This window comes from Solanum pennellii, chromosome 9 (assembly GCF_001406875.1).
Source record: "Solanum pennellii chromosome 9, SPENNV200".
In the NCBI taxonomy this organism is placed as follows: Eukaryota; Viridiplantae; Streptophyta; class Magnoliopsida; order Solanales; family Solanaceae; genus Solanum; species Solanum pennellii.
This window is the reverse complement of record NC_028645.1, coordinates 45,761,728-45,778,403: the sequence shown is the minus strand read 5'-3', so window position 1 is coordinate 45,778,403 and position 16,676 is coordinate 45,761,728. Positions and strand designations below refer to the sequence as shown.

At 36.6% G+C, this 16,676-nt stretch overlaps 1 protein-coding gene across 1 annotated transcript; it reads left to right on the top strand.

The window, feature by feature from the left end:
* Positions 1-1,077: 1,077 nt before the first annotated feature.
* Positions 1,078-1,635, top strand: LOC114074036. Its single transcript, XM_027911957.1, has 2 exons — positions 1,078-1,222; positions 1,274-1,635. The coding sequence occupies exons 1-2, from the start codon at positions 1,078-1,080 to the stop codon at positions 1,633-1,635; spliced, it is 507 nt and encodes a 168-aa protein (XP_027767758.1).
* The last annotated feature ends 15,041 nt before the right edge of the window (positions 1,636-16,676 follow it).

The following is a 16,676-nucleotide window of genomic DNA, read 5'->3' as shown; positions in this document are numbered from 1 at the left end:
CTTTTAGATGTTTGAGCATGGGTTGTGTGGCTCATATTGGTGATGAGAAGAAGGAGCTGGTTAAGGATATACACCAATTGGAAAGATTGGGTGTACGGCTGGTAGATACACAAAGTGGGGGTGTGTCAGTTTATTCCAGTTCTTAATCCTCATTTGTTGTAGGTGTCAAAGCTAAGTAGCATCTCGAACCAGTACTCATGGAGCTGAATGACTCAGTGTTTAGAAAGCTTAACGAATCATTCTCCCTATGGGAGAATGGCGTGCTTTGATATCAGGTCATATTATGTGTGACCAATATAGATAGTTTGAGGCCTAATATTATTGTAGAAGCTCATGGATCAAGGTATTCTATTCATCCAGGTTCTACAAAAATGTATCATGATCTCAAGAGATCTATTGGTGGGAAGGTGTGAAGAGAGTTATCTCGAAGTTTGTGGAGGAGTTTTCCAATTGCAAATAGGTTAAGGACGAACACCTTAAGCCTGGGGGTCTTACCCAGTCTATTGAGATACCAACATGGAAATGGGAGGCTATTAATATGGATTTTGTGGTAAGTCTGCCCAGGACTAGGAAACTACATGATTCTATATGGGTTGTTATTCACAGGATGACTAAGTATGCACATTTCATACCTGTGAAGTCTACTTAAAGGGCCGAAGATTATGTCAAGCTATGCATTGATGAAATAGTGAGGTGGCATGGGATCCCTTTATCTATCATTTCGAATATGGGAGCCCAGTTCTCTTCTCATTTTTGGAGATCTTTCCAAAAGAGCTTGGGTACACAAGTGACGCTCAGTACTTCTTTTCATCCCCAGACGGATGGACAAGCAGAGCGTACTATCCAGACCTTTGAAGACATGCTGAGAGCATGTGTTATTGTCTTCAAGGGGAGTTGGGATGATCACTTGCAACTGATTGACTTCTCCTCTAATAATAGCTACCATTCAAGCATTGGGTGGCACCTTTTGAGGCAATATATGATAGGAGATGTAGATCTTCAATTGGCTGGTTTGAGGTATGAGAGTGTTCCATCCTTGGCGCAGAGATCATACAGGAGGCTGTGGAGAAGGTAATAATGATGAGGGATAGATTGGCTACTGCTTACAGTCGTCAAAAATTCTATGCAGACAACAAAAAGAGAGCTCTTGAATTTGAGGTGGGTGATCCATTATACTTGAGGATATCACCCATGAAAGGGGTGATGAGGTTTGGTAAGAGAGGTAAGTTGTGTCCATGGTATATAGGTCCTTATGAGATATTACAATGAGTAGAAAATGTTGACTACGAACTAAAGTTACAAGAAGACTTGGCTTCTGTGCATCCAATATTTCATGTTTCAATGCTTAAGAAGTGTTTAGGTGATCCAGCATCCATCATGCCTGTTGAGGGGTTAAGAGCTTATGAGAACCATTCTTATGAAGAGGTTCCAGTTGAAATATTTGATCGCCAAGTGAAGCGGTTGAGGAACAAGGAGGTTGTCATTGTGAAGGTATTATGGAGGAAACACCTTATTAAGGTTGCAACATGGGAGGCCGAGGACAACATGATATCCTGTTACCTCATTTGTTCAGTTCTTGAGGTCAGATATACAGTTCCAAAGTCTGTTTTTTGCTTAAGAAAGTCTATGTTTTAGTGAATTAGTCAATTTTGATGTTTTAATTCCATAAACATGTGTCTTATACATGCACTATATGAGTTAGAATGAGTTCATGCTAACTCATTCTAACGTAAGCATGACTTGTGATGTGCATTAACTTAAGTGCGATTGAGAAGGAAGTTCCTCCATCTTAAATATAAAGCTTCAGATAAGCTTCAGTAATATTCATTATCCAGAGTAAGTGTGAATTAGAAATTCAAAAAGATTAGAGTATCAAGTATGTTATGTTGTTTTTTAAAATTACCCTCTTTGATTTAAGATAATGAGTAGTGTCCTTCGTGATGAATGTTCCTATGGGAAGGATAATGTAACATTCAAGAAAATATACTCGTCTAGTGAAGGACCTATTATGTTTTAAGAATAGGTATTGGGGGTAAATATGCATACCAATGCCCAATATTTAGAAATATTGGGAATATTAAAAAATTATGGGCATAGTAGAAAATATTGGCTTAAAGGGTATTAGCCAATTTTCTAACATTAATAAGCTTGTTTGGGTAATTTACCTTCAATACAGACCCTATGCTAAAAATCATGTTTCGTAATAGTAACACATTAGGTACTAGGCATCCATGTGTCTAGCCTAGTACCATTGCACATGACCATTTAAAATGATCATATAGATTAAGCAGTATCCAAAGACCTACTGAGAATCCTTGGAACAATAAGTAAACATTCCAAATGAACCACCAAGAAAAGTTAGTTAGGAAAGTACAAGCAACCCATGTGAAAGCACATGGGGAGAAACGGCCAAGGAGGGGACCACCCTAACTGAATTTGGTAAGGGTAGTTAGGCGTGCACATGGGTTCACCCATGTGAGACCTAGATCTCTAACTAGTTCTAGACTCTAACCTACCGACTTACTAACTAACTAATCTAGGACAAACAAAAATAAAATATCTAGTACACCCGATAAACGAAGACTCAATTGGGTGACACTAACCTAGTAACTAATTAAAGAGACAACCTAGTACCTAACCTAGGATGGTCCAAAGGGTTAGTTATGTTCCTAACGACTTGAGGGTACTTTAATAATTACCCTAGGTCACCTAACTTATAAAATTAGCAAGTTAATTAATTAAATTAGCAAGTTAATTTATTAAATTAAAGGGGTCATACCGAAATTCTTACACTAACCTAGTATAACTCAAGAAACATCCTAGTACTTAACTTAGGATGGTACAAAAGTCAGTATTAACATAATTAAATATGTTTAAGTTAAGAAGGTGACCAGAATGAGGTGTTAAAGGAAGTGATACCAGAATCACTTACACCAAAGATACCACGTTAATATACTCATGAACAAGGGTGTTAGAATGTGTGAGACAAGTCTCATTAACACCAAAGATGTTATCTAAGGATGATTCACATTTCATCAATGTTAAGAAAGGAATGACAAGTCATCAATAGAGTAAGTAAACCTCAATCTACATGCAAGATTCCATAATGTTTGAGTCAACTCTAAAAGATAAGAAGATAAATAAAGTGAGCAAAGCACCGATGGAGTAGCTATGAGATTCTGCTTGCACGGGTAAGTTTCTTGAGATGAGGCTACCACCGAGGTGGATAAATAGTCTCCATATGTCCCATAGTCTTCGAACGATGTCTAGCCAACATGAACTAGCCTATGGTTTCCACCTAAGAGAGCTAGCTATGTTTAAATCTTACCATGGCCAGTGAGATCATCTCTTTTCAGTGTGGGGAAGACAATGGATTTAATGCTTAGCTAACCTGATCTATGTCGGTTAATGCTTAAAAGAATGTCCTTGGTTCACTATAGCCGTTAGCCACCCTATCGGTGTGGGATAAACAGTTTACATGGATTCACCTTAAACAACGAATCACCCCTTTTCGTTGTGGGGCAGACACAAGATTTCATGTTAGCTCACATGATCTAGATTCATTTTGAACGATCAATCAACTCTTTTCAGTGTTGTGAAGACACTGGATTTTATGTTAGCTCGCACGATCTTAATTCTAAAGATGTCTCTAAGAAACAAGGAATGAAAGAAGAAGGAACATATGTTAAAAATAAGATATGAAAGTAAGAGCTTATGAATATCAATCGTCAGTGTTGATACCAATGAAGTTTCAGCAAATAATGGGCAAAGCCAAATAAAATTGGCTTATAATGACTTCTTATATTATGCCAATAAAGGGGAGTAAAATGTAATAGATAACCAATGACTCTTAACTTTTATAATATGAAAACGATGAAATAAGTGGCATAGCCAATAGATACAAGATGATGAAGTTTTCCTGCCCAACGAATACAGAATGTAATGAATGACTTGATGTAAGGATAGTGACTACCCTTGTAGGTGAGTCGGTGGTTTAAAAAAGGGTGTATAGAAATTGTCCTATAATGTTTCACAATAGAGTTACTCATGTTGAATTAGTAGAACTTGATATGGTTGATTTTCATGTCATTTTCGTAATGGATTGGTTGCATGCTTGTTTTTCTTCCATTGATTGTAGTACAAGAGTGGTCAAGTATCATTTTTCGAATGAACTCGTCGTGGAGATGAAGGGGGTAAGTTCTATTCCTAGAGGTTGCATCATTTCTTGTCTAATGTCTTGTAAGATAATCTTGAAAGGGTGTTAATACCATATTGTGAGAGTCAATGATTCAGACTCCGAAGTTCCTCCCATTGAGTTAGTCTCCGTAAAGGAATTTACGGAGGTCTTTCCTAATGATCTTCCCAATATTCCTCCATAATTGGAAATTGACTTTTGTATTGACTTGCTACTAGATAAAAAATCCCATTTCAATTCCTCGTTATGGGTGGCTACGACTTAATGGAAAGAGTTGAAGGCTAAACTCAAGGACATACTAGACAAAGGCTTCGTTCAACCTAGTATTCCCCATGGGGTGCTCAGGTACTATTTGTAAAGAAGAATAATGGGTCGCTTAGGATGTTTATTCACTACCAAAAACTCTATAAAGTGACCACCAAGAATATGTACCCTCGGCCTTGGATTGACGACTTTTTTGATCAACTCCAAGGGGAAAGATACTTTTCAAAAATTGACTTAAGGTCAGGATATCACCAACTTAGGGTGAGAGATAAAGATATTCAAAAAATGACCTTTCAAATATGATATGGTCACTATGAGTTTAGGGTGATGTCTTTTAGGTTAAGTAATGCCCCGGCTGCACTTATGGTTCTCATGAATAGGGTGTTTCTAAAATACCTAGATTTCTTTGTCATTGCATTCATTGACAATATATTGGTGTATTTGAAAAATGAGGGTGATCATATGGGGAATTTTAGATTGGTGTTACAAGTCTTGAAGGAAAACAAACTATCTGCCAAGTATAGAAAATGTAAGTTTTAGTTAAGGTTGGTGGAGTTTCTTTGTCACGTCATAGCTAGTGAGGATGTAGATGTTGTTCCAAAGAAAAACGAGGCGGTTAGAAATAGACCTAGACCATTGGCCCAAAAAGACATAAGAAGTTTCTTCAGTCTAACAGGGTACTATAGGAGGTTTGTGGATGGTTTTGCGTCCATTGCATCTCCTTTGACTACTTTGACTTAAAAGAATATGAAATTTGAGTGGTTAGAGGCATGTGAAAGAAGATTCCAAATCTTAAAAGATAGGCTTAACACCTCTTTATGTTGAGTTTACCGGAGGTACAAAGGTTTTCGTTGTATATTGTTACACATCCCGAGTTGGAATGGGTTATGTCCTTATGCAACACGGGAAGGTAATAGAATATGCTACAGGAAACTCAGGATTCATGAGAAGAACTACCTATATAATGATCTAGAGTTAGCGGGCATGGTGTTTTCCTCGAAAATAGGGAGTTATTACCTATAAGGTGTTCCTGTTGACGTGTATACCGACCATAAGAGTCTTTAATATGTGTTTACTCAAAAGGATTTAAATCTCTGACAATGATGGTGGTTGGAATTGTTGAAAGATTACGACATGAGTGTTCTCTACCATCCCGACAAAGACAATGTGGTTGTGGATGCTCTAATGCGTATGACTATGGGAAGTATGCCTCATGTTGAATAAAGAAAGAAAGATCTTGTGAAAGATGTCTATCGGTTGGTCGTTTGGGTGTTCGATTATAAGGTTATCCAAATAGTGGTTTTATGGTCCGTAATAACTCTGAATCGTATTTGGTGGTTGAGGAAAATTCTAAGCAACACCTTGATCTATCATTGATGGAGTTTAAAGAATGGTCTCTTGGCAATCTAAATGAGTCATTCTCCTTAGAGGTGATGGCGTTTGGAAGTACCAAGTGATGTAGTGTATGCCCAATGTGGATTATTTGAAAAATCAGATCCTAGAGGAAGCTCATGTTTCCCACTATTCGATTCATCCACGTTTTACAAAGATGTATCATGACCATAGAGAAGTCTTTTAGTGGGATATCTTAACACAAAATATAGTTGTCAACGAGTTTAAGCCGAGCACCTAAAGTCGGTTTCTTTACGTCAAGAAATACAAGTTCCAGCTTGGAAGTAGGAAGACATTAATATGGACATCGCAGTGGGTTTGCCTCGAACACGAAGGCAAAATGACTCGATATGGGTGGTTGTGGATAGGTTGGAAAAATCCACTCACTTTATCCCCGTTAAGTCTACTTATTCGGCAGAAGAGTATGCAAGGATCTATATCATTGACATTGTGAGTCTTCATTGTATCCCTTTATCCATTATTACGGATTGAGGTGCTCAATTTACGTCCCAAAGTAAGAGTTCATTCCAAAAAGGGTTAGGTACACAAATAAAGTTGAGCACCACTTTTCATCTTCAAACGGATGGTCAAGAGGAGTGAGCTATTCAAATCCTTGAGGATATGCTTACCGCTTGTGTGATCAATTTCAAAGGAAGTTGGGATGCATACTTTCCTTTGGTTGAGTTCTCTTTTATTAATAGTTACCATTAAAATATGTCCACGGAAATTTTTGAACCATTGTATGGTATGAGATGTATATCACTATTGAATGGTTTGACGATTGCGAGTCTTCACTCATTTCTCCCGAAATGATCTATAAGACCTTTATGAAAGTTCATGTAACGACCCAAAAATACACCAAGAAGTTAGAGAATTCTTGAGTCACCACACAACATATGAGACTCCGAAAAGTCTCACTTAAGCCACTCGATCAATCATCGCATAATGTACACTCTAAAACGAGTAAGAATTTATAACTTTCTTCACAAACGAAGAAATCTTTATCAATACGCAAGCAAAAGACTTATTTTAAAAATGTAAACCTTACAGTGTCTCATTAAACCATCTATACTTTGGATTATACAAAACTTGGAACTAAGCCCATACAGGACATAAAATAAAGACTAAGACATAAAAAAGAACATATGGATATTTAAATCTAATCGATGACGACTCACTAATGTTTTATCTTAAACCCTTAGAAACCTATCCATCAAGCATGGCACAAGAAGACTTCAAATTCCGTACACATTAGTCAAAAGGGAAAAGAAGGGGTTAGGACATTAAATGCATTAAGTATGGAAACCATGCAAATACCATGAAAAAGGGACATTCAGTATAGAAGCATGCTTTCATGATATTTTGATGTAAAACCGACATAAAATAGTATAAGAGACATCAAACAAGTCAATAATCACATGTAAGGCATATTCAAGTAAAATCCAAGACATAAGCATACTAACATACCAAAGGTGATTTGATTCTTAAGGCTCACTTGAGAGAGATATGAAGAGACCGCCCATACAATCCCTTCACACACGCCAATGTGATCCTTTAGCCTACCTAAGATAATTTTATTCCCATTTCATTAATCAAACTACCTACCTAGAGTAAGTCTAAGACTCGCCTAAGTAAGGCAAGAAGAGAACGCCCGTACACCCTCTCCAAGCCAACCTAGACAATCCTCAAAGCTACCCTAAATAACTACCTTTTCAATTAACATGTCTTTTCTTAAGTCATTAAATCCATTAATTCAAAAATAATACATTTAACACTTATGGACATTCAGATAATGCTCCTGGAGAAGACCTATGGACTCAAACACTAACAACTTAATAGCCTAATCGTGCAATGTCTAGACAGCGTCCCATTCCACTACCTACACTTTATAGTACTTATCCAACACTAGAATGTATTATGATGAGAATAGGCAATAATTGACACAGACCATACTATCTAGGCATGTAATTTGGAGTCATAAACCTACTCTGATAGAGGGTGTACGGCATGCCAATGTTCAAACATGACACATCCCATGTAGGCACATGGTTAAAGAATATCGATGGTTTGTTTGTACTCTATCCTCCTTCTTAACTAGAACTACTACACAAGCATACTCGCGCGGTGCTAGCCTTTGTTCTCATTGAGTATTATAATAAAAGAGCATATGAAGAGCTACCATAACTTGTTCACAACCCAATCACATTACACCTTACCAAAGAGGGTGCACTAAGGCTATCAACAATGGTAAAGAGGATATCTCAATGACTTTTCTAAGGATGATTTCATGTTTTTCCAGCCAATCAACCCTAAGTCCACCATTCACCCAAGAAGTATGCAATTACGACTTTCATCTTCAAAGATGTCATAATCTTTCTTCAAAAGGGTTCAAATTTTAATGACCTTCTTTACTTATTTCACGATCATTTATCAATCACTCATATACATACAAGACAAGGGTGCTCTAGCCTACAAAGTCCAGTAATCATGTGACACCCGAGCTACCCCCAAGATGCGGACACGGGACCTAGGACAACAAGTGATCCCAAGATAACCCTAGTGATATTATCGTGAGCATAGTAAAAATAATAAACTGAATGCGGAAGCTAAATCATAATTATTATGAAAAGATAGGGAAGACGCATGTAACACTTCAAAAATCCAAGACATGTTCTAGAGACTAACATTAGTGTCATAAGGTTTAGACACTTTTTTAAGTTTCATTTTAATTAATACAAGTCATATAGGAAGTCTAGAAACCAAAATGTCCAAGAACGTCCATGACTTTCGTAAACTAGTTTGATAAGGTAATCGCGTGCCTTATACTATTTAACTAGTTTTTATTTGTCGGAAAATGATTAACATATGTGGAAGGGTGTATAACATTAATTAGAGTTAGTTTATAGTCAAAATGTCAGGGCACAACTCCCCAAGGACTAACTAAGGTCCCTTGAGGAGGACCCTTGCATTTTAGGGTCAAAGACTGCCTAGGCAGTGTGCACCTACGAGGGGAAACAACGGGCGTCGATGCCATCCATCGACCAAAACTTAGAAATTTTGGCTAATGTTACATTTCTTCCTGTCTCAGAATCAAACGATGGATTTTCACCTCGGAAGGGGGGACTGACTGTTGATTGACCCAGGATACATCAATTGTGGTATCGTCTGTGAGGGCCTGTTTTCACAGAACGTTTTAGCTTAGGTTAATTAATTAATTGGGTTAGTTAGAAAGCTAATTAGGGGTTAGGAGAGGTCTATTTAAGTGAGTTAAACCCTTATATAAATCCCTAACCTAAACTCACATAATTCCCAAACCCAAAAATTTTTTCCTTCTCTCTTCTTTCTCTCTCTAGTGAAGAACTCCATTGAAGACCTAGCTAGGGGAGGTTGAAAGGGATTAAAACAGTCGATTTCATCCATAAATCTTCATCAATTAGCAGGGTATTGGATCTCTTTCACCTTTGAAACCTCTTTCTTCAAAGTGTTCCATCAAATTGATTTCAAAAAGTTGAGTTTTCCAGTGTGTTTCATCCAATCTCGAAATTGATGTTGTGAATTGATTGGTTTATGATTGCTTTTGGATATTATGGATAGATTAACATGTTTTTTAACTAAATTATAATATATCTTGATGAATTGTTCTAGTTTGTAGAAGATGACCTTTACACCTTTATTCTAAGTTATGATCTTGGTATGAATTGTATTATATTATTTTAATTGAATTTGTTATTGGTTGAATTAGTATTAGATGATGTTTTTGTATCAATGATTACTAAAATAGAATTGATTCTAGTCCTATTACGCTAGTTCTGGAGAAGTTGATGTAGGTTAGCAAGTATGTTGTGAATTGACTTAAGTATCTTATCTTCTGTTTTGAATTAGTGATGAATTATGATATAATGATTTAATTGGCTCTGTGATCATGTTGGTTATAGTTATATGATGATACTATACCCTAATTGTATTGAGTAAGGGTTGACGGTAAGACCTTAATGATTAATTGTGAAGGAGACCTGGTAAATCTTGATATTCGTATTCTTTACTTTAGTTATGGTTAATTGGTATTAAGTCATGATGTTGTATTGGATTATGCCTTGTATTAAGACTAAGAAGGTTGATATTGAATTTAAATGTCTTGATTATGGTTTGTGAGGTGTTGTCTAAGATGTAAATGTTATAAGGATTGTGAATTTTTATCAATATTCCTTATTATGAAGTGATATTTTAATGTGCTAACCTCACCTATATGAATTGTAATGAAAGGACAATATCATGAATTTCTTATTGAGTTATGATGATGATGAAGTTATAAAAGTGTTAGACCCTATTACCTTCAATAAGCTATGATTATTAATAATGACATTAAAGACATTTCAAAAAGGGACTCTAGCTTAGCACCGAGTGAATAGAGTGAGGAGTGTCCCTTCCCACATAGGGAAGGTAGGATAACTAATGTTCTCTTGATATTGGAGACTATAATGCATGTAGAATAAAGAGGTTCCCAACTATATCTCCTAGTTCTTGAACTATGTTGCCCCATAGGAATACTAGCTAGTGGACTAACGTAGTTGCTATGTTCATGTTTTGGTACTACCTTGGCAAGTAGTCCTCCTTCTTTCGGTGTAGGGTTCTATGACATCGGATTCCACATTATCACATGTGATCTATGTTGGTTTGGGAAAGATGTTCCAAAAAGGTAAAATGAACTAAAGGATTGAACTCTAACTTAGATTAGCTTAGTCTTGGTAAGGATATGAGACTCTACCTAAACATTGCACTAATTAGCCTCTAAGGGAGTCTTAGGAGGATGTTCTTATGTATGAGCATACTCATAATGTTACATGGTATGTACATGATGAACCTGCACATTGTTGATACGAAACATTTATTAGTGTCACTTATGAATATGTGTTGATCTACATTGTCAAAGTATGACGATATGTACTCTTAAATGCTATGCTATGTGAAGTAGGAGGTTGGTCATGATTATTGTTGAGTTATGTGATTGATTAATGTTATGGGGCTTTGCTTGGTTATTGCACTTGTTGACTTGGTAGGGGTTCATGACTAATTGTCTTACTTTGGTTATGTTATAATGAACTCTTGCTCATGCTTTTGGTTATTTTTTACTTGATGATAGAGTTACTTGACTATGAATTCAATTACATGATATGCATATTGACTTGAATGGTTTTGATGTTGTTTGTCTTGTCATGTACATGGCTATGACTTAATGAATATGCCTTGTTGATTTGGTATAGTCTTGTTTAATGTGCACAAAGGTTTTCAAAGTAAATGGAATAGTTAATGAAATGTCCTCTTTTTAGCATGTTTTCATGATATGTGTGCATATGGTCTCATACATAATACAAGTAGTGTATTCCTTTTCCCCAACATTTTTGGTTCCGGTCGTCGAAGGACTATTGGAGATGACTTGGATTTCTTAATCATCTTAGTAGGGTAGATCCTCAATTTCCGAGTGTCATGCGACTATCAAGCCTATGATATTGCTTTAGTTTTCAAGACTCTTATGTTTCTTTCCCTTTAATTTGGATATTAAACATTGTAAGACCTATATGTGGTTTTTTTTCATTTATGTATGGGCTAAATCCAATTTGATACACTCTAATTAGATGGTTACGAGATGAGAGGACTATTTGAGAATATGTTTTGTTCTATATATTTATGTGCAATAAAAGTACAAGACTAAGTAATCTTCATTTACGAATGGTCTTGTAATCGCCTGTATTATGTAGATGCTAGTTCCATTCATTTTATACTTGATATAGACTTATAATGTAGGTGAGGGATCATGTTTCTCATATGATTAGTTTTGGTTTAAACTAGCTCAGAAGGTGATGTAATGCCTTGCACGTTTCAGCTTATGTATTGCAAGTTAACTCTGACGGAAAGTATTTAAGTAAATATAGTAAGGTGGTAATTGATCTTAATGATGAAAGTTAAGTGCTAAGTTAAAGAAAATGGTTTGACATTCATAAATTGAAATAAAATAATTGAGTTGCTTGTTTGGCTTAATTGAGCTAGCAGCTGTATGACCTACTTGAGCTATAATATAGTTAAAGGGCCCAAGTTTGACGGACCAAATTAGGCTTTTATTAACGGGCTTCATTGAATCCCAAGCCTATTAAATGTAAAAAAAGAAAGAAAAGCAGCCAAATCTGCCAATTGGACCATTATGGATAAAGCCGAAGTGAAACTGAGTAGGCGCATCACCTACTAAGACATTTTTACCATATAATTTGGTCAAGTCTGTACCACCTAGTTACATTAGTCTGGCCCAAGTTGAATAAAAGAACAAACAGAAAATGGGCAGCCAAGGCCCAATATTCTTAAGTCCAAAAAGGCCCAAATTAAAAGGCCAAGTAGGTGTGTCACCTACTTGACAATATATAGGCCAAAGTTGGCCAAGAAAGTCGGCATAGCACCGACCTTTTAACAGGATAAAGATCAAGTCTTTTTCTCCATTTTAAACTTGCAAAATTTTTAGATTACTTAACTTTCTTTCTTGGTCTCTCTTGGCTTCAACAAGCAGCCCTAGAAAACCTTAGGGTTCTTTAGTATTGTCTCATTTTCAAGTAAAAGTTTGAAGGAGAGCTTGAATTCTTAAAGTACAAGTTTAGAGGATAAATTTCAAGAATTAACGTAAGACTACAACCCATTTTTTTTCCTCCTTTTGAATACATGTTTGGAGTGGAGAATTTTGTATATATTTATCAAGAATTCATATATTGTGATAAATCCTTGAGTCAATACTCTCCTGTTATGCTGAAAGATTTGACATTGATAGTGGCTGCCTTATGAATATTTTTATTAAGGGCCGCTTATGTATTAGGGAGAGGATGTATGAAGTAGTATTAATGTGTAGAGGAAGGGTATGGTAGTTTACCATTTGTTTAAGGGTTGTATGGGCCTTCTTTTTGTCAATTATTTTAGCTACTTTTTTTAAGGGCCTTAATGTTATTAGCTGCTGACGTTACCTTAATCATATCTTATTTTGTAGATTAGCACCCAAAAAGGACGACTGAATTGGGATAGTGGTTTTTGTCCAAAAAGAAGGTATGTATGGCTATTCCATTCCATATTCCTTGGAATGAAATTTTACACGTGTAATTAATATCGATGAAGTGAATTTCCTCACATCTATTAGTAAAAGAAACAATAGCAGTGTATTGACTCCAAATAGATAATTATATCCCTCCCACGATACTAAGTACATAGAACTGCTTCATTATATGTTCAATACTCTATACTTCTGTAATTATCCCCCTTGTATTGTTATAGAAATGGTATTTGCAAAAGAAAGTTTGGTGAATCCCTCTCCTAGTCAATTGTGTCATTAAGCTCTTAAAGTAATGTGTTGATGTAATATAGCTCCTTATGTCATTGTTACTACCTCAAAGTATTATTTTTCATGTCTTCTACTACTGGTCTTTATTTCCATATCTCCAAGATGAGTATGACCACCAAACAACATCTCAAAAGTGTTATTATTATCCACAGGACAATACCAAAAGCGTTTTGAACTAATAAACAACAATCTAAATTATTTGAGAATCGAAGTGAAGAAATTTGTATAATTATGGGTGGCAGCCCAGGGGCGAAATCCTAGTATGGGTTGATCCGTATTGGTATAGAAGGGTAGAAGCTCAGGGGCGAAAGCCTAGCATGGGCCGATCCATAATTGTGTATTTATGAGGACCGCATGGGTCATCCTTTTCTACCACTGATCAGCTGGTAACTTCTATCACATGCCCTACAAAGATTATAACGTACAGAAAAGTAAAGGAAAGAACGTATGTGGCATGATCTGATAAGAGTAAATAAAGGTGGTCTTCTGTCCTAATCTATGTACTCATATGTTGGTACTTGATTTCATTTGAGCCTTCTTATTACATATACTATTGCCTACATATTTAGTACATTTTTTTGTACTGATGTCCCTCGCAGTGGACGGTGCATTTCATGATGCAGGCACATGTACTCCAGCTAGTAGACCTCCTTTGTACGAGCACATGACACTAAGCAACTTTTGGTCAGCTCTAGGTTGATTCGAACTTTACTGAGTCCTTGGTAAATTCATTTTTTGGTATTGTATCATAGTTAAGGGTAAGGCGGGGTCTGTTCCAATCTACTATAGGTCTTTTGTCGCTTTAGAGGCTTTGAAGACGTATGTACATAGTTAAGTTGTGTCTTAAGGAGTTATGGACTCAATAACCAAGTCTTGTTTATAACTTTTGGGTCTACTTATGTTGGTTGGTATCGCGGCATCCTATGTGACCATGTCACGATTTTTATAGTTATATACATTGTAAGATAAGGTTAAAAATTAATTCTCCTGTGCCTTTAGGGCATCAGGTGACTGTCCGTCTTAATGGGATTTGAGGCGTGAAAAAAGTGGTATCAGAGTAGGTTATGCTAGGGAGACTACAAAGTCGTGTCTGTGTAGAGTCTTTCTTATTGATGTGTCGTGCACCACATCTATAAACATGAGGCTACGGGACATGTAGGAGTTACCTCATTTCTTTCATTTCTTAGATCATGCAATAAAACCAATGTTGTAGGTTAATCATATCTAATTTCTAAATTGTTTTATAATAGCAAAGATGTCGGTTACAAAAATGAGTAAAAGTACTGATAAGCGAGTAGATATTGCTTCCCAAGAAGGGACCAGCCAACCACCACCAGGTAAAGCTGTTCAAATTGTGGCTCAAGATGAGTCTCTATCACAGACTTCCCCGACGCCTCTATCTCTTAAAGAACTAAGGAGGGAAGCTGAACCTCAGGAACCCCCTATTAATGGTATCGAGCAGGATTTGAAGAATGTAGTCCAACTATTAACTCACATAGTTATTGGTCATGGAAACAGAAAAGAATATCTAGTTGCAGGTACAAATCTTGTAGATAGAGCAGCTGGAACACGGATACGTGATTTTCTTAACTTGGACGCTCTATCATTCACCGGTAAGATCCTAATGAAGATCCGCAAGACGTTATAGATCAGATCAAACACACTTTGGATATTATGCATGTAAGTGGTAACGAAGAACTTGAGATAGTTGCATATAGATTAAAGGGTGTGGCTATATTGTGGTATGAAGCTTGGAAGAAATCTAGGGGAACAATTGCACCTTCAGCTACATGGAAAGAGTTCAAAAAGGCATTCCTTGATAAATATCAGCCATTAGAGAGCTGCGAGACCCGTGCGGATCAGTTCTTAAATCTCCACCAAGGAAATATGTGCGTGAGAGAGTATACTCTCAAATTTAATTCCTTGGATAGTTATGCTCCTAATGTAGTAGATACTATGGAAGATAGAGTTCATCGATTTGTGGATAGATTATAATCATATATGGTTAGAGACTGTACAATTTCTTCGTTGAAGAAATATATGGATATAGCAAGGATGCTGGCTTTTGCGCAAAAGTTGGAGAGTCAAAGGCAAACAAGAACGACACAAGAGTCAGAAATAGGGAATTCTAAGAGGCCCAGACTCATGGGGAAGTTTACACCATTCCAAGATGAGTTTAGGCCTCAGTTCTCTAACAGACCACCTAGGACATCATCTTTCTACTCTACAACTAGTTCTCCACCACGGATACAAGGGTTTAGGGGCAATGAATTTGGGTAAAGAAGTGAAAGTCGAGGTTCATAAATAGTGAGTTATCAAGAGCAGGGAAATACGAGCAAATCAAGGAGTTCTCGACTGCCTTGTAAGCAGTGTCGGAGGAAATTATTGGTGCCTGCAGGCTTGGGATAGATGTTTGTTTTTGGTGTGGCACACCAGGTTATATGATTAGAAATTACCCTCATAGGGGCATGGGTGGTGTTGTACAGTCGACTAGATCAGTAGTTGCATCGACCTCATCAACACCTTCTTTAGGTAGGGGACTAGAGAAGCCTACATGTCGTGGTAGAGGAGATAGGGGAGCAGCTAGTTCTAGTTGAGGTGATAATTGCACAGATGCACTAGGGAATCGAAAGAATTAAGAAGCCTCTCCGGATGTGGTTACAGGTACATTGTCCATCTTTTCACATATTGTAGATGCATTAATTGATCAGGGGTCTACAATATCATATGTTACACCATTGATTGCTGGAAAGTTCAAAAGAACACCAAAATTATTAGTGAAGTCATTCGAAGTGCCTACATTGATTGCTGGAAAGTTTATAGTAAATGCATTGTAATTATTTCTGATCGCGATACATTGGCTGACCTTGTTGAGCTAGACATGGTAGATTTTGATGTTATAATGGGTATGTATTGCTAAGCTTCTTGTTATGACACTGTAGATTCCCTAACTAAGATAGTGCATTTCCAGTTTCCAAAAAAGGTAGTCCTCGAATAGAACGGTAATATTGGAATTTCAAGAGGTAAATTTATTTTTTATCTTAAGGAAAAGAAGATTATTTCCTAAGGATACATATGGCATATGGTTAGAGTGAAATATGTAGATACAGAGCCACTAACCCTTCAATCCATTTTTGTGGTAATGAAGTTACAAATGTGTTTCCATAAGATCTTCCAAGTTTGCCTCCAGATAGAGAAGTAGAGTTTTGTATTGATGTGCTTCCAAATATTAAACCTATCTCAATTCATCTTTATAGAATGTCTCCGGCAGAATTACAGGAGTTGAAGGATCAATAAAAAGAATTATTACAAAAATGATTCATAAGGACTAGTATGTCCCCATGGGGAGCACCAATTTTATTTGTATGCAAAAAGGATGGCTTCTTATGAATGTGTATCCACTACCGGCATTTGAATAAGGTAACAATTAAGAAAAAATATCCCCTCCCTAAATTG